We start from the raw sequence: 27,123 nt of genomic DNA, 5'->3' as shown, positions 1-27,123 counted from the left end.
AAAATTTTACTTGAGTGTGACATTACTAATATTGTTCAGTAATTTCCACATTCTGTTGGATCACCTTTCTATGGAACGGGCACAAACATGGATCTCTTCCGGTTAGCTGGCTAGGCAGCTGCCTTCCAAATTTCTTGGCACAGATGAGTGAGTGATTCTAGTATTTTATCTGTTTGTTAAAAATACCTCAACCGGTATTCCATCAATTCCTGGTGCCTTGTTTTTCACCAACGCCTTTAGAGCAGGTTGGACTTCTTCCTTCAACACCATTGGTTCCTGCTCATATGCTACCTCCTGAAGTGGTTGAACGTCAACCAATTTTTAGTACAGTGACTCTGTGTATCCCTTCCACCTTCCTTTGAGGCTTATTGCACCATTCAATATATTGCCATAGAATCCTTCAATACTGCAACACGAGGCTTGTATTTTTTCTTCAGTTCTTTCTGCTTGAGAAATGCTGAGCATGTGCTTCCCTTTTAGTTTTCTAACTCCAGCTCTTTGCATATTTAATTATAATACCTTACTCTCTTCTCCAGCCGCCCTTTGAAATTTCCTGTTCAGCTCATTTACTTCGTCATTTCTTCCATTCTACATTCTAGAGCAAGTTTCGGAGTCTCTTCTGACATCTACTTTGTCTTTTCTTTTAATGACTTTTTGCTTTCTTCATGTATGATGTCCTTGATGTCATCTTGTTCTAGCCTTAGGTTTATCCAAGTATCCCCACTGACCTGTGATGACCTTCAGGCTTACTGCAGATATATCAATATATGCTTGTTGAAATGACACTGCAGAAGGGTCCTGAACCCACTATGCATACATATTCTCCTCACAAGGTGAAATGGAACCAAAACTGCCACAAAAGTTTAAACTGGGCCCAGCCATTGAAGGAGCCACTACACTGACCTGATCAACGCGTCACTCTCTTCCTTCTCCTGATGTCCTTCTCCCTGTCATCAAGGGGTAAATGTGTGTATGGGGGCGGGGGGGGGTGGTTAGGATAGGCCTTAGAAGCGTAATGCTGTTCTGTTTGCACGGCAGGCCCACTGTTCCTAAATTGCATGTTTAGTTACCGTGGTGTTATGACGGGGTTCATGGAGGTCATGGAAGGAACTAAAGTACCTCAGCCTAACCTCTGGCTGCCACTGTTCACTCTCCTCTTCCCACCTGGAAACACTGCTCTCAAGTGGTTTCCTAATGTTGTGTGTCTAATGAACTGATAGAAAATGCTTTTTAAAAAGTATAGCCCCCCACTTCTAACAAATCTTGTCTGAAGTCACGCGTAGGCAGTATGGAAAGACCATAGTGGGTGATTGATAATGATGACTATTTCTGGAGCTCTTCGGTACACCACACAACATAGATAAATGCATTCCTATGTCAAACCCACACAACTGCACCAAACTGCCTCTGAATTCCCGTTCACCTTTTGTTTTCACCCAGGGCAAAAACCTGAAAGGAAAAGCTAGGGCCAATGCCTACCTGGGCCCTTCCTAGGCTGAATCCTGAATCACCTCAGACACTGATTGCTTTTAAAAGCTTCACCCACCTCAGCTGATCCTATGTCAGGCTGGCTAATGCTTGGCCAACTACCAAGCTGTCCAAGCACACTCCCGCTGTTCATGGAGTACCTCAGTGCAAAGGGGGAGCAGCGTCAGCTCACACCAGGAGGACGGTGGTTAGGAGGGGGTGCAGTAAGAGAGATTTGAGTGGGGCAAGAAAGGAGTGGTCATAACTGTTGGGGGTGGGAATGTGTTTATAGGTCTTGGGCAGACTGGCATGGCCACCAAGGCACGGACTTAGTTCCTTAGCGAGGAAAAGGAACTGAGTGGCTCAGATAGGATGGAGCTCTCAGTCTTGGGGTTGGAAACCCACATGTGGAGAAGCAGGGAAGGGCAGAGGCTTCAAGTGGACAGCTTCACAGATGACACTGGCTCCACACTGCAGAGCCCCACTCTGCCTGAGCACTGTCATAGGGGCGGGGCAAGTAGAAAATGCACAAGACATTCTAATGAAAATGACACTTTGCCCTGTCTCTCCCTAGACCAGAACCTCTGTGAGCTGGAGTCATCTCTGTGTCCTCAACACAGATTTTAGGGCCAGCACAGAATAGCAGCATGATAAAAGGAAGGACAGTTAGATGGAAGAGGGAAGGGGACAGAGAGAAAAGGAAATAAAAGAGAGAAAGAACTGGAAAACATGGGGGGAACAAGAGCAGAATGGAAAACGGGACAAGGTAAAGAGGAAAGGAGAAAGTAGAACGAGGAAAAAAAAAGAGAGAAGGCAAGTAAGAAAAAAAAGCAGAGAAAGGGCAGAAGAGGAAAATGTTGATTAATTCTCTGATACTGTAGTAACAGGGATTCAAAGGTGGTCTTTGGACAAATTTAGACTTCTGTCTCAGAGTAGGAACCACCACCGATGCCACATGGGAAGTGTGTAAGTACCCTGCCAGGAGCTGCGAAGCCTGGAGGAACCCTTCCAGGCACCTGTTCTGCAGCTGTAGCCTTGGCAGTAGCCCCACCTTGATCCCTATGAGTGGACTCAAGACAAGTAACAGGCCTGTTGCTGACCGCTGCCCTCAGACCAGGTCTCTGATGTAGCTAGAGAACCAAGAGACTCCCACCCACAGGGTTAGAAGATACCAAGTGGGCAGCAACATGTCGTTGTTGTTTAGGGGATCACCAGAAACACCTACTGTAAACACTTTTGAGTGTTAATGTCTCCCCTCAATTCCCTAGATTGCTTTGTGCGCCCTGGCCCAGGCCTCTACGGTCCCATCTGCATGGGCAGTGGCCCTCTCCCCAGCATACTCTGCAGTGGGCTGTGCCTCAGACACTAGCCGTCCAGGGCTCATACTTACATTACCACCTCCAGGGACATGCTTAATATTGTCCTTGGAACCACACTTGGACTGAATATGGCTGTAGTTCATTTTTTTGGAGACTATCTGGACCTGGAGTGTTAGAGAACAGAAGAAAACAACACAAGGGGGGAGGGCTGGTTAGAACTGACACAGGGCAGGCAGTGACTTCACACATGACCACAATGACCAACAAATGGTATTGTTAAAACTCCACCCCCACCTTCAGCAGAGCAGGTGTGGAAAAGCACAGGAGAAGAAATCTGAAGGAGCAAGAAAGGGAGTGAAAACATGAACAAACAACACGACGACAGAGGCAGATGGTGCACAAATGCTACATGATCACCATGACATCACTATTTCTTGGGCTATCGTTCTCAAGGCCCAGACAGCAGCAGGACCCCAAAAGTGGGGACACAGCGTCCTCTGGTTCCTCTATGCAGGAGCCCTGCTGATTTGGACAGGTCCCTGCCCAAGGAGGGCATCTGGCTTAACATTCGGGGCCTGAAACTGTTGCGGCCACCCACTCTTGGAAACGAGAGTGCTCTGAGAGCCACTGGGCAGCTGGTTAATGAGGCACAAGTGATACCAACAGGAAGAAAGGGACATTACTCAGATATAAATGAAAATGACTCAAAGAGGCTACTGGGCCTTCCACGTAGAATCTCAAGCCCAAATCAAACCCTGGACACCAGGTGGAGCACAAGCTACAGCCTAGGCAGCTGCCACACTGCCACATGGAGCCCAGAGGTTTTGGTCTAGACTTCTTTACTGATTCTAAGGTTAAAACAACTTCTCCAGTCCAAATCCTATGCCCTCTGAGCTTCATGTACACAAGACAGCAGCAAGCTCCAGGCAGGGCTGCTCTGATGTACAATCCAGGGGTAAAAGTCACACTGTACTGTGAGCAATGGTGCCCTCTGGAATCGAGCAAAACAAAGGCTACGGCTGTAAGGGTCTGCAACAAAGAATTCTTGTTGGGCCTTCTCAAGAAGGAATGTTACCACCTTCCTTTTCTTCAGACTGAAGGCCCTTTGCAAATGATGCAGCCTCCAGGCTGAGGTTTTCCACAGAGTAGAGAAACCCACCCTCAGAAATTCCAGCCCATACACCTCCTTTCCTACCTTCTTTACAATGTGAGTGATGAATAACTGGCTAGCAAACCACTTCCCAGTGAGCACTGGTCTGAACCAGAGACCCACAGTACCTCTAGCAGTCACCCAGAGGCCACACGAGACAACCTTCCTCACCTCCCCAACTGTGCAAATGCCATCCCACCCCAGAGAGGCCCACCCACCCACGTACTACAGCTAAGGGAGGAAGGTGTCCCACAGCAAGCAGGAGGTGCCTTGGCTCCAGGGTGTGAAGCTTAGAATTCCAGCTTACCTCCGTCTTCAAGTTGGCACTAGGACACCTATGATGGCACGACCCCTATGCTAAGGGGGTCTCCGTTAGGAATGACCGTCTTAACTTTCACCTAAGAGGTAACTTGGGAAACCAGGACAAATGAGGCTATCTCCATACCCAGTGGCATTATGAGAGGAACTTCCCAGCTCAAGCTGAAGCACAGGGGCTCCAGGTTCCAGAAGAATGTCATTGCCCAGTGTCACCGAGGAAGAACCTGGGTGCTCTCTGTGCCTACGTGTGTGCGTATAAGGGGTGGACTTCAGATGCAAGTCAGTATGAGGGAAGTGACAAAGTTTCTGGAGCCATTTTATCCAGCTGAATAAGTATTCCCCAAGGGCTGACTCTATTAATCTTCAGGGTTAATAAAAAATATATTCTGATGGCTGAGTCATCAAACACAGAGGAGGGAACACTGGGGAGAAGAAGAAGCTAGTTCAGGATAGGAACAAAGTGTGAGAAGGGAAAGTGGCTCAGACTGGAAGAATATTTTACCATTTTTTACCTTCAAGAGGTAAAAGTCTAGACACAACTCACTTTCCCAGCAGGTGGTTTCTGTGCACTCGCAATAGGGCCGGCTGTTTTAGTGACTGCATTAGGTTCAGGCTTTCGAGCTGTAGCAGCTGCCTCTGTTTTTTTCTCTATTTTGGCCTGGATGGAGATAAAGGGGGGCAAATTCAAACAAAGAGGATAAGAGCCCAAATGCCAAGAAAGGAAGATAGGAGTCCAGGTCAGGACAGCAGGCAGCTGTAGGCCAACCCTTGCTGCTGGGGAGAATGCACATTTCCCAGGGTAGACCAAGCCAGAGAGCCTCGAAGCAAGGACCATGGGGAGAGGAGCCACAGGCCAAAGTCCTGAGATGTAAGGCAGAGATTAAGATACCATTTATGGAGAAAAAATACAGAGAGGGCTGAGATGACCAAGGTAGTGATTCTAATCTGGGTGTGTGTAGGGGGAAGTTATCATTTTCAAATCACACTGCCAGCCTATGCAAACATTCTGAAATGCCCCAAGGATGCTGTCATGGTCACAGGGAGCCACTGTTTGTTAGTAAAGGAAAATGTTGCACCCCTCAGGTATGCTGGTAAACCAAGCCATTCAACTTCCTGCCAAAACCACCTGTAACTTTTGCAACATGAAAGCATAAGAAGGGCAAAGAAAGGGGGAGACAGTTCATCAGTACCACGGTCCCAGGGGCCTGGCTATGTATGCCAGAGCCAGTCTCTTAACAAAGGCAGCTCTCAGGCCCTTATTCCAGCCCCATTCCAGTTGGCCATAGCGTTTTCCAACAGTCACATGGTTCTGCCTCATTTCTGTCCCTCCTTGATTTTTTACCAGCTCCGGATTAAGCCAATTTAAGTATCTTACTCTGGGTGTGCATGGGGGTGGAGAAGAGGGGTGGTTTGTTTTAGAGAATGTCAGAAATGAGAAGGTCACTGCTTCCGAACTTGAACATTCTCAGATGGACTTTCGCCACCACCTTTTTCATACACTGAGTCCCGTGGTTGCTAAAAGTTAACAATTCTGGGGTGCATGCAACCAGCAAATCCTTGAAGTGGGCACTGTGGCCTGTTGTACCTTTCTCCATCACTACACTCTACACAGCCCTCTTGTTTAGCAAAGTCAGAGGCTTGCAGCAACTCGTCCTAGCCACAAAAGGATGCCCTAGTCCTCTTTCAGAGGCTCTGCCGCCCAACTCAGGACTGTGGTGCACAGAGGCCTCCACCTTCTGCCTATCTGACATTCACAGTGCAGGGAAAAACAGTGAACACTGGGTTCCAGGGTTTACGACCAGTGTCCCTCACCCCTGCTGAGTCTCAGAGGCCTCTTCTGATTGTTCTGAAAAGTATTAAGAACCTTTTTGCCTCCAAACTAAAACATAAGCCCCTCTGACTGCAATGGGAAGAGAAAACGCAGAGCTCAGCCCATTCTTTTCCCTGCCGCTGGGACCCGAAGCCTGCTATGGAGCCCAGGCTGAAATTCAATAGACTCTGAATCAGATGTCCTGACATCCCCATTTCTTTCGTGGGCCCTTTGCTTTGGTGTGAGAGCCAAGGCAAGCCTGCAGAAAGGGCTGGATGTGGCAGAGGAAGAAGCAGGGGCCAGCATGCCAAGGACCCCAAGATCCTGCGATCTACCTTGCCTCCTCCAGGCTGATGCTTGATGTTTTCTGTGGAGCCAACCTTGGAGCGGACATTCTTCAAATCAGGGGTAGAAGCATTGGTTCCCGTGCGGCTCAGACTGAGGGTGGAGGAGTTGGGCTTGGCTGGCGTGGCCTTCTTGTCCTTGGAAGGCGTCACAGAGGGCCGAGGAGACACGGGTGTGGGCTTGACTCGGTTGGAAGCCACTCCTGCCAGGGGGGCTGCCCCAGTTGAAGTGGTGCTTTTCTTCACAGAAGTGGTGGAGGTGCTCTTTGAGCGACTCAAGTCAGCTGTAAAGGTAGAAGTAAGAGGTAGCAAAGAGTTCAGGGGATCAGAGCAAAAGGAAACCTTGTAGCCACAGAAAAGGGGGGAAATCAAGTTAGGGTTCTACAAAGCAGAGGATGGGGTTATTACCTGGTGCAGACTTTGCAGCCACCTTCTTGACATCTGCAAGTTTTCCCTCAGACTTGATGGCTGCACAAACAAATATCCACTTTTAACAAACTGACCTATTGGCTGTCTCATCCAATACTGAGCATTCATTCATTCAATACTACTGAGTACCCTCTTTGAGCAAGGAACTGTTCTGGAATAGAGGCGTCAACTGGACAGTCGTGTATAGACCTTGAGCTTATAGAGCGTGCAAGCCCAGGTACTGCATCTACTCTTCTCTACGGTCCTTGTAATGCCTTCCACACAGCCTTAGAAGTAGGTTATCAGTACAGGCTTGTGGAACTGAACTGCCTATTTCTTATCATCATGCAAGCCCACGGCCACATTGTGGGCTCAGAAAGAAAGGAATGGTCAATTCTACCTGGGAGCTGATGACAGTCTTCTTCACTCAAGGTTATTGTGAACGTACAGAATTGTCAACCTTACATGGAGCTCCAGGATTGTCAAGTGACTAGACCCACCGGGTTGCCACTTTTCAGTGTACAGCACTAAGGGTTGGTTTACAGGCTGACCTGCACGGCTGCCTGTGATGCTGGCTGGAGCTATGGCTGGGGCGAAGCCAAAGTGCTATGTTCCTCCCCTTGACTTCCCATGGAAGGGAAGGTTAGACAATACTCACCAGTGGGCCTCTTGGGTAGAGCCATGGGGGAGGTCCTACTGCTTGACACAGCTGCGGCAGGAGTGGCAGCTGGTGGGGCTTTCGGAACAGTCTGAGTGCTCTTGGAGCCGGGTCTGGCAGCTGGGGCAGAGGATGGCTTGGGAAGTGAGGCTCGCTTCTCAGGAATCTTTGCCTCTGTAACAAGCTGGTAACAGAAAAATGGAAGTAAGAGCTCTGGGTCAGCCATGCCATAGGAAGTCATGCCATAGGGATGCTTCTGTATAAGCATGTATAGAGAATAGGGGGTACTGTGGGCTTGGCAGTTACTGACAGGAAAATATACAAGGCTCTAGGGTCAAAGTTCTCCAGCCAAAAGGACTAACTGGCCATATCACCTGCTGTACAGGCATCAGGAAACAGGGAGTCAAAGTATCTGAACCAGTGAGAATGAACAGCCCCGAAAGGATGTACTATACCACAACCTCAGGATCTATAATACTAAATACTAGTGTATATAATGTAATAAAATCTAATGTACTAAATAGTTGACCAGACAGAGACGCCTGCATCTAATAAAGCTCCACCCCATACCGAAAAAGAAAAGCCAAATCAAACCCATTGCTGTGGAGTCGACACATTAAATAAATAAGCACAAAAACTATAACAAAAATTAAAAATTAATTTAAGTCAATTTCAGTGATTTCAGGGTCCACATGTCCCCAGTAACTGCTAAACAGGATGGCTCTGCAGGTGGAGAGGACACAGGCTGGAGTCCGAAGCCTGTGCTCCAGGCCCAGCCCCGCCCCTCCTCACAGTGTTCTCGGGCAAATCAGTGAGCCTCTCTGAGCTTTATTTCCTTAGTGTGGAAAAAGGAGGTCGAGACAGAGCAGCTCTGAGGACCAGCTTTGACAATGAGCGATGTTAGGGAAAAGAGGATGTGAAGTCTCCGACAGCACAGAGAAAGAGAAGCAGCAGGCAGATGGAGCAAGCCTGACCAACTGTGAGCATCAGGGGCACTGCTATCACAGCTAGGAATGGAAAACAAAGGGGAAAAGTGAGAGCTAAGGCTGGAGGAACGGCATGTGGCTCTCGCTAGTTCCTCTCCCATGAAAGCAGGGAATGTTATCAGGAGTGAGGAAGGGAAGGAATAAACTTAGCCTGGTTTCAATGGGATCAGGGGATGAAAACACTACTTTGATAAACACACATACCATGTTACTCGAGAGAGTTAATAGCAAGCCAAACCACAGACCAGGGGATCAAGCTTCTCACTCCAAGAGGAACTGCCACATTAAGGGCAGTTGATTGGTGGAGACAACCCAGCATATGGATTAAATGGAGAATTAGCTAAGGAGGCGCTGGCTTCCAATTAAATAAAGTCTAACTCTGCAAATGTAGGATGATGACTATTGCCGTGAATGGAGGCTCTGAGTATGTATATGAAGAACCACAAATTGGACCTAGGGCGGGGTGGTTGGTTCTGCTCCCAGTTCTGTTGGGAATACATCATAGGATTTTCTGCAGAGGGGTTACTTCTCTGGGGCTGCTTTAAAATCTGAGGACTAAACCAGGTGCTCTCTGGAGACTCCTTCAAATTTTCAATACTCTGACGATGACTCAGAATAATCTACTGTGGTCTTATTAGTTCACTAGTAACAGTAATAATGATAAAATGTTAGAAAAAATTTACTTGAGATGGAAATAATGGTTGTGACACGCTTTAGACGGCAGGCTGGCGGCCTCAGCAAGCTGCAGAACCAGCCTGCTTGTATAACTAGAGTTACTCGCCTGTTCCTCAACTTGTATTTTCCCCTCTGCCAGAATCACAGCTCTATTCTTTTAAATAGTTCTTTTTTTGCTTTGTTTACTTTTAGAAATTTTCATAACAATAAAAAAAATAGACATAAATTCGATTAGACCTTAGTTTTTATCAATCTCTTAAAAAGTCCCAATCTGTTTCTTATCTAAAAGGCAAACAAATAGTGCTAATTATCAGGCAGAACACCTCTCTAGGCCAGCTGTATCTCAAAATGCTGTCTAAATGCTGCATGGCAAAAAATCATAGAAGTGCTGAAAAAGGCCTGGAGCGTCAGGGTTGGAGTAAACTTAGGTTCAAATACTGGCTCTGTCATTCACCAGCACAGGACCTTAAGAAGGTTACTTAACTGAGCTTAAGCTTCCTCAGCTAGGAAATGAGGATGCTAGTATCTACATCATGGGCTGCTGACAGACAGAATAAAAGTGTGTAAAGAAACTACTACAGTACACTTCATTTTTATGATTACAAAGTGAAACAGTCACTAGATGCCCCCTCGTCCATGTCCTCCTACACCCCCAGGACCTGGTGCTGAATAAGCAGTCAGGGAGGAGCACCAGCCACCTCCTTTCTGCCTTCCTCACAAGCTGGTGTTTGGCCTTTCCCTTCTTATTCAAATAAACTGTTTTCTAAAGATCAAGAAAAGAAGCAAGCTAGGTAAATTAGAATCGCAGAGAAAGCTTTATGAGATGTATTATTCCTATTCTATGATAGAATCTCTCTGTTTCTTGGCCAGGGTTTCAGCCCAGACTAGAATTCCTAGGTTCCATAAGTTTTCTGTACAAGACTAAACTAAAACACTGACATTTAGCATGGGAAACTAGTTCCCACCATAAATTTAAGGAGCAACATTAGGCTAACCTAAAGGCCCTTCTCAAATAAAACAAGATGATCGGGCTGGGACAGCCACTGAGGAAGGCAGCCACAGCCTCACCCACCCTCTCCTCCTGGGACAATCCTGTAAAGCTAATGCTGCTCCAAAAGGGACCAGTTTCCAGGCTACAAAGAGTGTAGATGACCTGGAAAACTTCAGAAGGAGCCCAGTGAGGGGCTGCCTAATACAAAAACAAAGTAAATCACATCATGCCATGCTGGAACCTGCTAAGTATAGGCTAGAACAGCAAAAGCAGTGAGCAAAATCCACTTGTGGAGAATGAATGAAAAGAAAACAAAGAACTGAATTCGATATGGAAATTATACCACAAATGAATAACTCAGCAGTATGTGGAGTAAGGGAAACTGGTTAACACGTGCTTAAAAATAGTTGAAGAGTTAAGAAAGCTAGAAAAAAGGAGGATAAACTTAGGTAGATAGAATATGTGACGGCTGCATCAGTGGGCCCCCACATTAATTTCAAATCATCTTTTCCTTGCCTTTTCCTGATTCCACCAGCAACAAGAGCCTGTCCATCTGATATTCAAGGGGGAAAACTTCCCTAAAACAGTACTTAGATGACTGATTACTTACCTTTGGCTTCCCGTCTCTTGAAGGTAAGATGGAAGGCCTGGCAGTAGCGGCAGCAGGGCGTTTGGGTGGGGTAGCTGGTACTACGCCTGAAGCAAGGCTCATGGGTTTTTTATTCAGCCCACCAAGGGTGGTGGGAGCGGGCTGCTTAGGGCTAGAAGCAGACTGTGGTTTGGCTTTCGATGTTGAAGTCTTTGCAGGTTGCGTGGTGGCCAAAGGCTTTAGGTTGATTTGTTGGGGTTTTTTTGTTGTTTATTTTATTTTTAAAGGGCCAAAACATCAAACACACAGACAAGAATAAAAACAAATTAAAAAAAAAAGCATAAATTGCACAATTGAAAGTAAAATTATAAGCAATGAGAACAGGTGCAACTGAAAATTAGCATTTCTTTCTTCTGAGTTCAGTAAATGGTGGAATTAAATCAGGATAGAGATGAGATATTTAGAAATTGTGCTAAAAACACTGTCCATGGAGTTTGGAACCTGAAGATTTCAATTCGATAACAGCTTTAGACAATTCTAAACTTTGAAAGTTTAAACTTTTGGCAGCTGCGATAAATGTAAAACCAAAAATAGTACCTCTCAGCAGATAGTTTTATCAGCAAATGGTTAGGTTCTGGGTTTTATCAGCAAATGGTTAGGCTATTATTACCTGCACTTCAATGGGGTAACACTTGCATCCTGTTTTAGGACCACACTGAAGTGGGGCATTTGAACTTTGCAATAAGTACAAATAAGTGCCCAAGCTATGACTCCATCTTAAAAATCTGTCTCTCCTTTTCATAAATGTGGATTTTAGAATCTATTTCAGGATAGTTCTTCAATCATCCTTTTTCTTCTTCTTGTTAAGTAAGGGAAGCAAAAACAACCTTTACAGAACATTTCTACAGATATTTCAAGACAAAAGGGTCAAAGGCATAGATTTTAAGGTTTTTGTTAGGACGTTATGGTAAAGTGGGAGTATAAAATATTTTCTAAACATGTCCAAATTTGAGAAAGGACTCATAACAGCTCAGAAAAAAGAAATTTCATTCACGATTCAAGCAATAGCAGAAGAAACTATGTTTTAAAAAATTACAGCAGTAGAAATGCCCTACCATTCTGGCACCTACCTTTGTTTTCTTTTCTGGGCTTGGTGGGAGCTCCTTATTTGGAGGGGCAGTGATGTCATTTCCAGTCACACTCACAGTAGGCCGTCCTTCTTCTGGCTTGGCTGTTCCAAAGAGGTGGAAGGGGAGGAATTATGCTCAGCAAATGCTTTTCGCACCCGTTTCAAAAATGCAAGCACAGCAGAGACACACCACTAACTAGCATTTCACTCTGAAAAAAACCCCACAGGACTCCTGCTGCTGAAATGTGGTTAAGACTCCCAGATACTCCTCATTGTAAAGGAGGACAGTTTTAGATTCCAGAGATCAGAGAGCCTGTCCCTGTGGAGAAGCAACCTAAGTGGAATTTACACAAATGATCAATGGGAGAAGATGGCCCTTAAACTTTGGTTTCCCTTCCCTGGAGACCAGCAAAGGGGTTCTGTCACCCAATCACTAGCTGGGACATACAGGGGACAAAGACCTCTTCGAGCAAAGTCTACTCCTTGGAATAAAGGTTGCTGAAAGATGGGCTAAGAGCCAGAAGATCATCTAATGTCCTACCTTTACTTCCTTTCCCTGTAAAGCATCATTATATGAAGGATGTGAGACTAATCTGATCAAGTTCTAGCAGTGACCCAGATTCCCAACAAGGCTGAGGAGATTCATGTAACAGAGCAGTTACCCAGGGCCAGAAATAAAGCCTGCTGCCTAAGGCTGTGCCTAGCAACACCACTGTGGGGAGGGTACTTTAGATTTCAATAGGGCTACACCTGAAAGCATTAAAATTCCACGTTGGTGTGGGAAAGATCTAACTATGCCACGAAATCCAGAAGCCACAAAATTTGACGACCGAAAAATAAAAAAGTTCAGTGTAGCAAAAAACAAAAACAAAACCCCAAAACCAAAACTCCCCTAAAAAACACTAAGAAAAGTGAAAGAGCAAATGACGAAAAAATATTTGAAACTCATATAAAGACAAAGAGCTTATTACATAAATTCATATTAAAATATATAAATAAATGCTACAAAACAATGAATACAAATGCCAACAACGCACTAGAAAAATGGTCAAAAGAATCAGCACAATTTACAGAAAAAAAATGCAAATAGCTTTTGAAAATATGAAAAGATCCCCAATCTTGAGTATAATAAGAGAAATGAAAATGAAAACCATACTGAGATGGCATTTTTAACCTAACATATTGCCAAAAGTCCTAAAGTTTGAAAACAACTGCCAAGACAATATGGGGAATACACTGCTGGTAGGTCTGTCAACTGGTGCCACCCATATGCAGGGCAGTCAGGTGATGAAGAAAATGACAAGTGTAGATAAAGTTTCCATCCAGAAATCCAGGTTCTAGAAATTTATCTTAAAGGGGTATATTCGCACCACCTGCAAAATTGCAAATGTACAAGGTTTTTCACCACAGCATTGTTTCTAAACACAAAGGACTGAAGGGATCCAGAAACCTAGTAATAGAATGCTGGTTAAAAACATTATGGCAGATCTATCACTGTAATCTCTGACTCAGTGGGAAAAGAACGCATGAAGAAATTCTTTATGACTGATGATGGAACAATCTCAAAGTATGAAGTGAAAAGAAAACGTAAGAGCAAAACAGCACATATAATATGAAACCACTTAATTAAAAAAGAGGTGGAGGAAAGAAAATAGATTTCTATTGCAAATACACTTTTACATGCATTTAAAAAAAATGTCTGGAGGGATCATGAAGAAATGAAACAATGGTAACCTAAATTTTGGGGGGGCGGGGTGGGGCACAAAACTGGGGGAAGGTAGGAGCTTTTCTTTTTTTAAAAAGAAAAACTTTGTATTTTGAAGTAATTATAGAGTCATAGGAAGCTGCAAGGAAATCTACAGGGAGCTCCCATGTGTCCCCCAGCTAGACTCCCTCAAGTGCTGACACCTTACATAACTCTAGTACACGTCCTCTATCAGCATGAGTGGATGAATGGGTAGATAATCTTGTTCTGAAATAAACAAATATGGATTATTTACATCTGTACTGCGTAATTTCCAAGTGTCTGAAGATTTTCCTGTAGTATTTCTGTTATTGGTTTCTAACTTGATTCCATTATGGTCAGAAAATATATTCTGTATCATCCCAATTCTTTTAAATTTATTGGGGTTTGTTTTATGGCCCAAGATCCATCTTGGTAAATATTCCATGAACACTTGATATATATTCTGCTGGTATTGGGTGAAGCATTCTAAAAATGTCAATTAGATCCTTTTGCTTGATGGTGTTGTTAAATCCTTATCCCCATCCAGTGCTAATATTCAGTCTAGTAGTTCTATCACCTGTTTAGAGGGGGGTGTAGAAGTCACCAATTATAATAGCGGATTTGTCTATTTTTCCTTTCAGCTCTGTCAGTTTTTGTTTTATGTACTTTGAAGCTCTACTGTTTGGCATACATTTAGATTAGTAAGAAGTCTTGGTGGAGTAACCCTTTATCCTTTGCTCTGGTATCAGTCTACTTTGTCTGATATTAATACAGCCCACTCCTGCTTTTTTTAAATTAATGTTAATATACACCTTTTTTCATCCTTTTACTTTCAACTTACTTATGTCCTTATGTTTGTCATGACTTTCTTGTAGCTAACATATACTTCGGTAATGTTTTTAAATCTACTCTTCCAATCTCTATCTTTTAATTGTAGTATTTAGACCATTTACACTGAAAATAATCATTGGCATGTTAGGGGCTAAGTCTGCCATTTTATTATTTGTTTTGTTTGTTCCCTGTTTTTCATTCCTCTGTGTCTCTTTGTCTTCCTGTGGGTTATACTTGAACATATTTTAGAATTCCATTTTTATTTTTTAATCTGTTTTTGAGTACACAGATTTGTAGAGTTTTCTTAGTGGTTACTCTAGGTATTAAAATACATACACATAACTTATTACAGCCTATTGGTATCAACATTTTTATCACTTCAAGTGAAGTACTAAAACCTAACTTCCAGTTAAGACTGCTTATCCTCTACACTTTTTAAATATAATGTCCCCAATATTTCCTCTTCGTACATGTGCTCACCATGTCAGGTGGTGCTATAACTTTTGCTTCAATCATCAAATATGATTTGAGACACTCATGAGAAGGATACTCTATAATATTCACCCCTATCTTTACCCATTTTATTCTTGTTCTTTCATTTCTGAAATTTCAAGTCCCCTTCTCTAGCCTATCTTATCTATTTGGAGGGCTTCCTTTAGCTATTCTTTAAGGGTAGGCCTCCTAGAAACCTGAAGTGCAAATGTTGAAGCATTTGATTACTAGCCAAAAGGCTGGTGGTTCAAAGCCACCCAGAGGTGTCTGGAAAGACAGTCTTGGCAATCTGCTTAAGAAAGGTCACAAGAACCTTGAAAATCCCATGGAGCAGTCCTACTCATCGCACATGTGGTTGCCATAAGTTGGAATCAACTCAACAGCAACTAATAACAACCACTACCACAACTGCTGGCAATAAACTCTTTCCTTGTCTGAGGATGTCTTTATTTCCCCTTCATTTCTGAAGATAAGTTTCACCAAATACAGAATTTGCAGTTGACGGTTCTTTTCTTTTAGCACTTGAAAAATGTTGTGCCACTTCCTTTTACCCTTCCTGGTTTCTGATGTGAAACCCACTACCATTGAATTGCTGTTCCCTTATGAAAAAAAAAAAAATTATTTTTTTATAAGCAATGCATCATTTCTGATTGTTTTTAAGATTTTCTCTTTGTCCTCAATTTCCAGAAATTTAATTATGATGTATCTTGGTGGGGATTTCTTTGAGTTTATTCTATTTGGTGTTTGCTCCGTTTCTTGAATCTGTAAGTTTATGGCTTTCATCAAATTTGAAACATTTTTGGTCATTATTTCTTCAAATAGTTGTTCAGCCTCACACCTCCTTTTCTTCTGAGATTCCGATGATAAAATGTCAGATGTTCTGTTTTTGTTTATTTTCATTCTGTTCTGTTAACTGATTCATTCTATCCTCTATCATCTCCTGTCTGCTACTGAGCCCATTCAATAGTTTATTTTGATTATTGTATTTTTCATATTTGTAATTTTCATTTGGTTTTTTTTTTATAAACTGCTTTTTCTTTGCTGAGATTTTCTATTTTTTCATTTGTTTCAAAAGAATTCATAATTGCTTGTTGAAGCAATTTTATGATGGCTGCTTTAAAAATCCCTGTCACATAATTCCAATATATAATTCCTCTCAAAATTGGCGTCAGTTGTCTTGTCTTATTCAAGTTGTAGTTTTCCTGGTTTTGGGTATGGCAAGTGATTTCTGACTGTATTCCATACATTTTGAATATTATCTTAGGAGAATCCTGATCCTACTTAAATTTTGTACTTTAGTAGGTAGTCATCCTGTTTCAGTGTGTAGGTTCTGGCTTAGGGGCTGTAGTTTCAATGATAACTTAGTTTTCAGAGCTCCTGCAATCAAATTCTGGTCTTCTGTGTTCTTCTGGCTCCAATCCTTGCTGGTGCTGCCTGCAGGGGCTAAAGGCACTTCCCTGAGCCACCCAGGGTCGTTAGGTGGTTGCTGAGCAATGCTGGGCACATGAGATGGAGAGCATTTCTCTTGGCTTGTTCTCTGACTACCTGGTACTGGTGGACTTACTGCTCCATTTCTGCTAGTGTGACCATAAGAAGCAAGCATATACCTGGGCAAGCTCCTGCCACTGGGCATGAGGGGTGCCAGGAAATGCCAAGTCTGGGTCTCCTTCTGCCATTTGAGTAGAGGGCCAGGATACACCAGGCCTTTAGGAGCCACTAGTGTGAAATGAGGAGCCCTGGTGGTGCAGTGGTTAAGCTGGTTAGCTGTTAACTGAAAGGTCGGCAGTTTGAACCCACCAGCTGCTCCATGAGTGACAGATGTGGCAGTCTACTTCTATAAAGATTTACAGTCTTAGAAACCCTATGGGGCAGTTCTACTCTGTCCTGTAGGGTCACTATGAGTCAGAGTCGACTTGATGGCAATGGGTTTAGTGTGAACTGCTGCTGTCTGTTGCCTGGTAGGGGGCAGGGGATAGGTCTCCCTGGGACTGATGCCAGAGTAGGCATACTGTCCCTGTTACTGCTGCCAAGCGTGGCGTGAACAATGGGATGGACCCACCACTGCTGCTGCGTATGGGTTGGAGAACAGGGTTCCCCACTAGGTCTGTACTGAGCTTCCCCTTTCCTGGACCTTTGGTCAGAGAGCAGGCTTTTATTTCATTCTTTTACTTTTGTCTATGCTTGTTGGCAATTGTGAATTGCAAACTCCCTAGTGCCCCGTCTGGCATACATGGGAGATAAAAAAGAAAACCCAGGAAATTCACCACACTGTTGTTCCTTAAGTCCTGAGGTCCCTAGCCACCTTTTAGAGTCCTTTTATGATTGTCTGTTGAATTATTTCCAGAGAATTTAGTTACATTTAGAAGAGAGGAACAGGGAAAAACTAGTGAATGTCATCTTATTTTGTAGGAGGCTTTCTATTGTATGGCTTTTTGTACTTTTTGATGTTTACATCATATGTATTTTTAGTAAAAAATTGAATTAAATTTTTGGTGTTAAAGATGTGGTAAAAACACATGCAGTTGGTGCCTTAGTTATCTTGTGCTGCTATAACAGAAATATCACAAGTAGATGGCTTTAACAGAGAGTTTATTCTCTCACAGTCTAGTAGGCTAAAGGTCTGAATTCAGGGCAGCAGTTCCAAGAAAAGGCTTTCTCTGTCTGTTGGCTCTGGAGGAAGGTCCTTGTCATCAATCTTCCCTTGGTCTAGGAGCTTCTCCGCAGAAGAACCCTGGATCCAAAGGACGTGCTCTGCTCCCAGCACTGCTTTCGTGGTAGTATGAGGTCCCGATATCTCTCTGCTCACTTCTCTCTTTTATATCTCAAAAGAGATTGGCTTAAGACACAACCTAATCTTATACTTGAGTCCTGCCTCATTAACATAACTGCCACTAATCCCACTTCATTAATATCACAGAGATAGGATTTATAATACACAGGAAAATCACATCAGATGACAAAATGGTGGACAATCACACAACACTGGGACTCATGGCCTAGCCAAATTGACATATATTTTTGGGGGACACAATTCAATCCATGAAAGTTGGTAATGCCTTTGTTATACAGCAAGCTGAAAGAAGATCTTATTAAGTGTGATTTGGAGCCAATGGCCTCAAACCACAATGAATATTTTTCTATAGGCACAGGATTTCTCAGTGAACAATATGAATGCTTTAAAGTCTCATTGCCTGTGATATCCCAATCTGTAGAAATAAATGTCACCCAATGAAACACACCTCACTTATCCATAAACACAAATTGTTACTTCCTTCCAGATGGTACCTCTCATCATGACCCTCCCTCTTTGACTCAGGAGTATATACCAGGCAATGGAGAAATAAAACCACCCCTATAGGACAGAGTAGAGCCGCTCCATAAAGTTTCCAAGGAGCGGCTAGTGGGTTCGAACTGCTGACCTTGTGGTTAACAGTCATGCTCTTAACCACTGGGCCACCAGGGCTCCATAAATGTTCCCACAGTTTTACAAAAGAATGTCTGAAACAGAACTCTAACTCCTCTGCAAAATTCTTCTTTTCTGTTGGATCTTTCCATTATTTGCACTACCACCAGCTGGGAAAACCAGGCCCAAAATCACAGCATCATATTCTAAAACCCTCTCTTTCTGTGTCTCACACCTTCCACATCCAATCAGTTTTCAAGTCCAACTGATTTCACCTCTGTCATATTTCCCCTATCATGCCCTTGATTCCTCTGCCACCACCTGAATCAAGCTGTCATAAAAGGATTTTATGACTTCAATCAGAGTCTGTCTTTTCTAGTTCATCTTACTAGTAAAAGCAGGTGAGTCTTCCCAAAACAGATCTCAGGCCACTTTATTTGGTAGGCTTGTCATAGGTAGTCAGCACAATTTTTTGAACATGGGAGTAAAGTTTAAAATTCTTAGTGAGTCATTTGAAGTTCAGCAAAATTTGGTTCTAAACAACTTTCTAGGCTTTCCTTCCATTATTTCTTGCCACATATATATATGGGTGCCTTTGGCACATTCGCTCAACTCCTATGCTCTGCCCTATAGGCATCTCCAGATGAATGAAGGGGGCAGGTCTAAGCTGCTAAGAGTGGTTAAGAAGGCTGTGGTACCTCGTACAAGGTTGTCTGGACCAAGACAACCAAGCTGAGCCAATAAGATCTATTTACTTGCTCTCTCTCTAATTTGAACTAATACAGGGAAACTGCAGTCAAGCAACCTTGGATCCCTGAGATCTAAGGTAGCATAAATCTGGGCACAGAGCCCAAACAATGGCAACCCAACAATCTGTGCAGGCCAGTCACAAAGGAAGCAAAAAGTAAGGGATGGCAGAGGAAAACAGTTTCCAGAAGACAAAGAGAATAGACCACATGTGCAAGGAGAAGCAGTGGGTCCAAGAGAGACATACACAATCGCTGCAGCCTGGCTACCCTTACTGCAATTAAATTCCCTTAGATTCTATCTCCCGTCAATAAATACGTTTTCATGAATTTGAGTTCTTCTGCATGTGTTTTTTTCCTCTGCAATTAATTGATTCTTAAGAGAGTACCCCATAAACACCAGTTATTGTTTTTTTTTTATGTAACATGAGCTATTTAGGCTTCATACCTTTGCTTACATGAGTCCCTTTGCTGAAAGGCTTCCCCTCTGAGAAACCCAACTCATTGTTAGGTGTCCTGGGTTTCCAAGGCCCAGATCAAACGCCACCTCCTCAAAAAAATTTCCATGATTGACAATCCTTATTCCCAAAGCACCATAACTATTTATCTAACTCTCTCAGGTCTCTATAACGATCTTATACGTACTTACAAATCACCCCAACTAGATCATAACCTGCTTCAGAACAAAGACAATTTCCAGTGCTAAGACAAGTGACTGGCTTATTATCATATGTACTTAAAAATGACACACTGAATGAATGACTCTTTATATCTTTCTATCTACATAGCATTTAGCAGAGTCTGCACTGAAACTTTTATGTGGTGAATGGATCAGTGGGTTAATCAGAATCATTTGAAAGTTTTTCCAATTAGCATGAAAACAGAATGATCTTGTCCTGAAATAAACCAACAAAAACATTCACTCATTACCACCTAGCAAGTATGTGGCCTGAGCTAGGCATCTGGTGATCAACAAAAAGTGATGGAATCCTGTCCACGAGTTTACAGTTCTACCACAGCTAAAAGTAAGCAACAGCATAAACTAAATGCAAACCCATTGCCACTGAGTCAATTCCGACTCATAATCACAGAGTAACCACGAAGCTTTTCTGTCATTAAAAAAAGTCAGTCTTCAAGAGTCTTTCATCACCCGTTTCACTTACCCCACTTCTAGAAAATACAATTTCATATCTTAAGGGAAAAGAATTTTTAAAAATTCATGAAAATGTACTAAGATAAATAAAAGAGGAAACAGGTCCCAGGAGAAGGGCTTATTTTTTTTTTTTTTACAAGCAGAACACACATTTTTAAATCCCAGTTAACAAGCTTGTGAATCACGGCCATTTGTGCTCAAATTGGACTCAAAGAAAAACAAGCTTTTTTCGACCACCAACAATAAGATCTGGGATATGGGGGATGGGGAAAGAAGAAAGGGCCAGGAAGAAAGAACAGAAGGCAGCCACAAAGACCATAGCATTTAGCTGTTATTCAGTTGCCCGTCTCCCCTCCTCTCTCCTCTTTCCCTTCTCCGCACAAATCCTCCCAACAAGCAAGCACACATAAAAAGAAAACTGGAATCAAGATTGGGTCAAACATGAAGAACAGGAAAAGAATATTAAACAGCTCAGCTCCAAAAGGCTCTCTTTCAGCTCAAACAAAAACAAAATGTTCTCAAAAGCAAAACGGAAAACAGAGCTTACACCCAGACTGCTATTTAGTGAGAAGAGGTGAGTGCTGATAAACCCATTGTAACTCTATACAAAGTGACAGATTTTCCAGCAAGGAAATCAACCAGTTGTGATTGGATGATTTAGAGCTCAGGAATCATTTGGTTCAAATCAACAGGGAGCTGATGGGTGGAACGATGGGGATGGGTGAGGCAGGGCAGCACCATTTTTTATGCCCATCACCCTATGACCCCATCCCACCCTCAACCCAATCAGCACACATCCTCAGTCTATACTGCCAGACATTCAGTCTGACCTAGCTAGGCTCACATTGTTCTTGTTCACGCCTCACTCCCAGCAACCTTCCAATGCGAGGAAATTAAGCTTTCCCCAGGCACTGACAGACCCCAGCAGTAACAAGCTGCTGAGAGCTTCTGCCTGTAATCTGTCACTTTGGTTCCTTCCTTGCTGTGTGCTTGTTCCCCATGGAGGCAAAATTTAGAAACATACCATCACGTGGGGCCTCTTCACACAGGAACGATGGAGTGCTCTGGGTTGCACTGACCTCAATTTCTTTCTTCCTTGCTGAAGCTGTTTGTCCTGGCTGCTTCTCATCCCCCTGGCAGGCCTGTGAGCACAAATCAGTTTTCGCTGCACTAATATCTTCTTCTGCTTTTTCCGTGCTGCTTACTTCAGGAATCTGTTCCAGCTTACTATGGACATATAAGCCAGCAGTGCCCAGTTCCTTCTTCCCAGAGCTGCTGTTGCTGAAGTAGGTCAACTCTTCTCTCTTCTTGGCCACTGGTTCCTCACAGATGAAAGGGGGTATCTCTTTAATAGACGGCATGGGCAGCTCCCCAGGGTCCAATCTGTAGTTGGGTGCCTGTTCCTCAGCCACCGTCATGGAGCGCCTCATGGCAGGAACCCCCAATTTCCTGGGCATAGGATTAGGTTTTGGGCTACTGGTAGGAGGCAGCAGGCCAGAAGAAAGCTCTTCTCTGGCAGGGAGCTCAGGGTACTTATCTGCAAGGTTGACAGCTGGGGGAACTGAGAGGTGAGAACATTCAGACAGGGCCCTGCGCATTGACTTTTTCTGCTGGGGGGCTTGGTCAGTCCAAGCCCCCTCCTCAGTAGAACTCAATGTATTCAATTCCTTATCATAGTCTCTGATGTGAGAGCTTGCATTCAAACATTCCTGGGCAAACTCCACCATAGTGATTGGTGGAACGGCAGTAGGTGAATGCTCGATAGTGGGGGCTGGGTGGGCTGCAGCCACCGATAGTGGGGACTCACATTCCAGTTGCCCAAAGTTCTCATTCATGACTCCAGTCACCGGGCAGCCAAGGGTAATGCCGTCCTCCTTCTTTCCTGGAGCTGCTTCCCATTGAGGGACTGAATGAAAGTTGGGGTTCCAAACACTGGTTTCCTGCTCTTTAACATACCAGATGTGGATGTCGGAAGCCCCAGAGAAATCCAGGTTTGGCTGGCTCTTGGTTTCTAACCCATTCTTCCCTGTCACCTTCCCCTGAACTGTGGCTTTGTTTGTGTCTGACCCCTCTGTGGGTCCCAGATGGAACTCAGCTGTCTTCTGGTGTGCCGTATTCCCCCCTGAGGGAGGGCAGGTATCTGAAATCACATACCTGCTCTCAAGGTGACCTGAGGTTGTTTGATACTCCTTGTCCCGCACTTCAATGCTGAGCTCTTTGTTTAGCTTCCCCTCAAAGAAGCACCGCTTATTCTGCTCCAGGAAGCTGGCATTTTTCACAATCCCATCTTTCAGCTGCCTGTCCATGCTGACATTTAGCCCAATCTCATTCAGTTTGCCCTCTGTCCTCTGCCACTCAAATCCAGATTGACTGAATTCTTTTGGGGAGTCCATTCGGCACTCGGCAGGCTTGTCCTTATACAGCTGGCTGTAAGCAGCAGTGAGAGAGGCTGGCTGCTTGTCTGGGAGCGACATCATCTCTTTAGCTGCGCTCCCCCCCTCACTTCTGCAGCGCCAACACCACCTACGATCACACGGAGCTCACACGGAGCTCGCGGTGACATCACACCAAGTCCCCAGTATTGATGACAACACTCATCTTTCCCCAACAGCTCTCTCTCCTCAGGCAGTTGAGCGCTAAATGTATTTATAAGTGTGAAAGAGACGCAGAATGCAAGAGAAAGGAAGGAACCTACTCCTTTCTGCACAACGAAATGCCACTGTTAAAGTGAAAATGTAATTTCCTGTTAACTAGCACTCTGCTTAGATCTGCAATTTAGGGCACGGTATGGTGCCAATTCATGCACTGAGAATAGTAATTACTCTGGCTTTCACTGATACATGTATACCCACACATTCACTTATTTGATACTATGCCCACTGTTCCATACTCACCCACTCAGAAACTGTTTTAAAAATAACAGGACTCATTTGCCAACACCCAGCTATAACCCCTAAAGAATAATGATTCCAGAAAATTGCTCAAATTTCACGTAAGGAAAAAACTACCTCAATATAATGTCAAAATTGGAGGCACTCCTTTCTGAGAGGAAGCGTGGGTTTGCTGTCACAGCAACTTATCAAATTCACTGGAAAAGTGACTTGGGTGGGGCCCCGAAAGCCCACTGAGAGCTCCATCTATATTTATTAAACTCTGCACTGTGGAAAGGTTTAATAAAGGGTTTATTTAAAGACTCTGGTGATGGGGGCTCTGGAGCCACGTATTTCAGTGACAAGACACTTGTTTGACAACACATCCCTCCCACTTTTACTCCTGTACTTGCTCCCCCTAGGTTCTTTGGGCAAATCCAGGTCACTCCCTCCTTCACCAGCCCTGCTCTCTCCAGATTACTGATCTCTTAGTTGCCACATAAATACCACCAGGAGCAGGTCATCTTCCTCTCTCCTCTAGAACTTATGAGCTCTGGCAATGGGTGGCTTGGGGTTTTACCCACCCACCAGAGCCCAATGCCCCATTTAACTCAGCATGGTCCTTAGCTGCTCTGGGCTTTGATCTTACAAACTACATTCAGGGCTCAGGGACTCATAAAAAAAAAAAAAAAATCTTGGGGAAAAACAAGTGCAACTATCTGGCTGCAGTTTCTTCTACTTTTTTAAATTTTATTGTGCTTTAGGAGAAAGTTTATAGCACAAATTAGTTTCTCATTCAAAAACTTATACATAAACTGTTTTGTGACGTTGGTTGCAATCCCTACAATGTGTCAGCATTCTCCCCCTTTCCCTTTACACACCAGATCTCCCATGTCTACTCGTTCAGTTTTCCTGTTCCTTCCTGCCTTCTGGTTTTTGCTTTTGGGCAGGTATTGTGCATTTGGTCTCATATACTTGAATGAACTAAGAAGTACATTCCTTATGTGTGTTACTGTTTGTTTTATAGGCTGTTTAATCTTTGGCTGAAAGGTAAACGTCAGAGTAGCTTCAGTTCTGAGTTAGGGTGTACGGGGGCCATAGTCTCTGGGGTTCCTTCAGTCTCCATCATACCGGTAATTGTTTTTGTGTGTGTGAGAATCTGAATTTTGTTCTACATTTTTTCCTCCTTTGTCTGGGACCCTCTACTGTGATCCCTGTTAGAGCCGTTGGTAGTGGTAGCCAAGCACCATCCTGTTCTTTTGGGCTCAGGCAGGTGGAGGTTGTGGCTCATGTGGTCCCTTAGTCCTTTGGACTAATATTTTCCTTGTGTCTGATTTTCTTCATTCTCCTTTGCTCCGGATGGGACAGGACCAATAGATGCATCTTAGACGACTGCTCACAGGTTTTTAAGACCCCAGATGCCAGTCATCAAGGTAGGATACAGAACATATTTTTCATGAACTGTGTTATGCCAGGAAACCCTGGTGGCGCAGTGGTTAAGTGCGACAGCTGCTAACCAAAGGGTTGGCAGTTCAAATTCTCCAGGTGCTCCTTGGAAATAATAAGATTGAGGAGAGTCTTGAAATACAGTCCAATTTTGGCTTTCTTACTTTTTTATACATGTATTTTAACCAAATAAGATAATTCAGTATTACAATATGTGACAGAAGTTATGGAAGTTGGGGGAAGGGGGCATTGTTGAAATGCAGTTCAACCATGTTAGAGCAAAATTTTGGAAAATACTTTAGGAATCAGGTAAACCTCAGCAAAGCCATCCACTAAAAAACTAGCCATATCCCCTAATCACACACACACTCCTCTCAATTTACTGATACCTTTTCTATCTTTGGTCTGTGGGGGGAAAATAAAATTTGACTCAGAGTCAGAAGACCAGATTTTAAGATCTCTCTAATAATTATTAATTAATTAATAGTTGCAATTTTGAGCAATTCATTTAACTGCTCCTAGCTTCAGTGTCTTCAAGCATAAAATCAGGAGAATTTCTAAGGTACCTCTCAGTTTTAAAGTTTTAACACTCTTACATCTCAAAAAGAGGTTGAAACATGTATGCAAGGAATCGCGGGCCTGCTGCAATGTCCAACTCGCAATGTGGTTTTAACTTGGGGCTTCAGTGACCAGTATGCTCAGTAACCCCTCCTGCCTCACCAGACAGTGGTACCTACTGGCAAAGGCATGACTGGGGATGTAGCAAGTCTGAAGAAACTGGCAGTTTGAGTTGGCTCTCATATTCTGAAGGGACATGAACGATCCTAAGCAAAGAGTAAATACGGAGACTTGCTCCTCAAAGTCAAATGATTTTTAATTCTAATTAGCCAATCCACACTATCTCTATCATTACCGCCTCCTCCAAAAAAGCTTAAGGCAATAACTAGAAGTATAAACTCCTGCTATCTCTAAGCCCCACGTATCCTGCCGTAAGTCCAAAACCTAAAAAAAAAAAACCCCACTGCCATAGAGTTGATTCCAACTCATAGCGACGCTATGGAACAGAGTAAAACTGCCCCACCACATGGTTTCCAAGGCTGTAATCTTTACATGAGCAGACTGCCTCAACTTTGTCCTGCAAAGCAGTGGTGGGTTTGAATCACCAACCTTTTGGTTAGCAGCTAAGCGCTTAACCATTGCACCACCAGGGTTCCTTTATCCATAAGCAGCAGACTACAAAAGGTAAGTCAGCCAAAAGACCAGGAGAATGAAGCAAGCTAGTCACAATGGAGCCTGTATTCTAGATCACAGTTTAAACTACAGATCAGAAATGTGGTCAACATGAGGGAAGATAATGATGAGGTCACCACCCCCAACTACTAGGCCAGGGAGAGAACTCCCAGTTACAAGATTCCAGAGTCAGAGTTACAGGAGCCAATCTGGGGGGGTTAGTGGTCAAGAAGAATAACCCTAGACAGGAAACCTAGACTAGAGGTGAGTGCCCACCATCCCATGTTAGCCAGATGTTCAGGTATAAAGACAAGCTTAATACTCACCCAGGGGTAGGAACACAACAGGAGAACCTAAGGAATTACGGGGCTGAGCACAGAATCCACCTCTTGTGTAGGTGTGACAATGGAGGAAATAGATATAAAGAGCATTTAGCAAGGTAACACACAGAATGTACCTACTGATGTTAGCTTTTTAAGGGGGCGGGGAGAAAACTAAGAAAATGTATTACCCGTGAAGTAGATTTTATCATTCCTAATTAGGGATTTAATGTGAAATAATAAGGCAGAAGTTCCTGGACTGGAGAACTACTGGATGGGAACGTTCTGATAAAGAAGGTAGACAACAAAAAGAAACCACCACCACCTACAACGATTGCTAATTAACAGACAAGAGAAAAAGTAAAGCTACCTCTAATAATCTGAGGAACTGCCTAAAGAGAATAATATCCCTTTCCCCAAATCCCTTTTAGGACAAGGGTCATTCCATAGAAACGGTAGGTAATTCAAGGACCTCTAAGTATGTGTTATGTGAAGAGAGAAGGCTGAAGCTCCTCTAACCCAATCTCCTCATTTTACAGAGGAACAAAATAGGGCCCTGAGGAAAAAAAGTGAAGTGGTTTGCCCAAGATTAAATGGTGAGTTAATGGAAAAACCAGATGCAAGGTTCCTGGTCTCCAACTGCCAGCGTTCCCACACCACTGGGCAAGAATTCATCTTAGTCACTGGATGCCTCTCCTTTTTTAAGGTTTCTTTTTTGCTCAGCAGAGAAGAGTACTTCAAGGTTTAATGTGCAAATGTAATTTATCTTTTTGTGATCAATTCAAAACTCCCAAATTAATACACAGTATGCGTGTTTGGGGGGCAAAAGGAAATCTAAAAAAAAAAAGCAATGTATTTTTCAGTGCATGGTCTTGTTTCAGTATGCAAAGAATGAGTTAAGTATAAATGACTTATCCTTTAGCAATCTTGTTACTATTTTCCATTCTCAAGAGAACTAAGGCTAATTTTAATGTCTTTCTATAGTCCTGCATGGGCTTCCCTTCGTGCTGCTTGTCAGCAGGCAGGCCAAGAGGCAGGTCACGCATCGCTAAGAAAAAGGAA

At 43.5% G+C, this 27,123-nt stretch overlaps 2 protein-coding genes across 2 annotated transcripts in view; both read right to left on the bottom strand.

Moving 5' to 3' along the window:
* MAP4 (microtubule associated protein 4) overlaps positions 1-27,123 on the bottom strand; it is a 199,284-nt gene that overhangs the window by 9,589 nt on the left and 162,572 nt on the right. The window contains 7 exon segments of the mRNA XM_064274613.1: positions 2,858-2,950; positions 4,799-4,912; positions 6,400-6,692; positions 6,817-6,876; positions 7,475-7,658; positions 10,737-10,952; positions 11,846-11,979. Coding sequence (XP_064130683.1) covers positions 2,858-2,950; positions 4,799-4,912; positions 6,400-6,692; positions 6,817-6,876; positions 7,475-7,658; positions 10,737-10,952; positions 11,846-11,979 — 1,094 coding nt within the window.
* LOC111750589 (uncharacterized) lies at positions 11,953-23,752 on the bottom strand. Its single transcript, XM_023547770.2, has one exon. It carries the CDS (start codon positions 22,670-22,672, stop codon positions 21,158-21,160), a length of 1,515 nt encoding a protein of 504 aa, XP_023403538.1. The 5' UTR covers positions 22,673-23,752; the 3' UTR covers positions 11,953-21,157.

Source organism: Loxodonta africana, chromosome 22 (genome assembly GCF_030014295.1).
Source record: "Loxodonta africana isolate mLoxAfr1 chromosome 22, mLoxAfr1.hap2, whole genome shotgun sequence".
In the NCBI taxonomy this organism is placed as follows: Eukaryota; Metazoa; Chordata; class Mammalia; order Proboscidea; family Elephantidae; genus Loxodonta; species Loxodonta africana.
The sequence above is the reverse complement of the archived record's forward strand: the minus strand, read 5'-3'. Positions and strand labels throughout refer to the sequence as shown.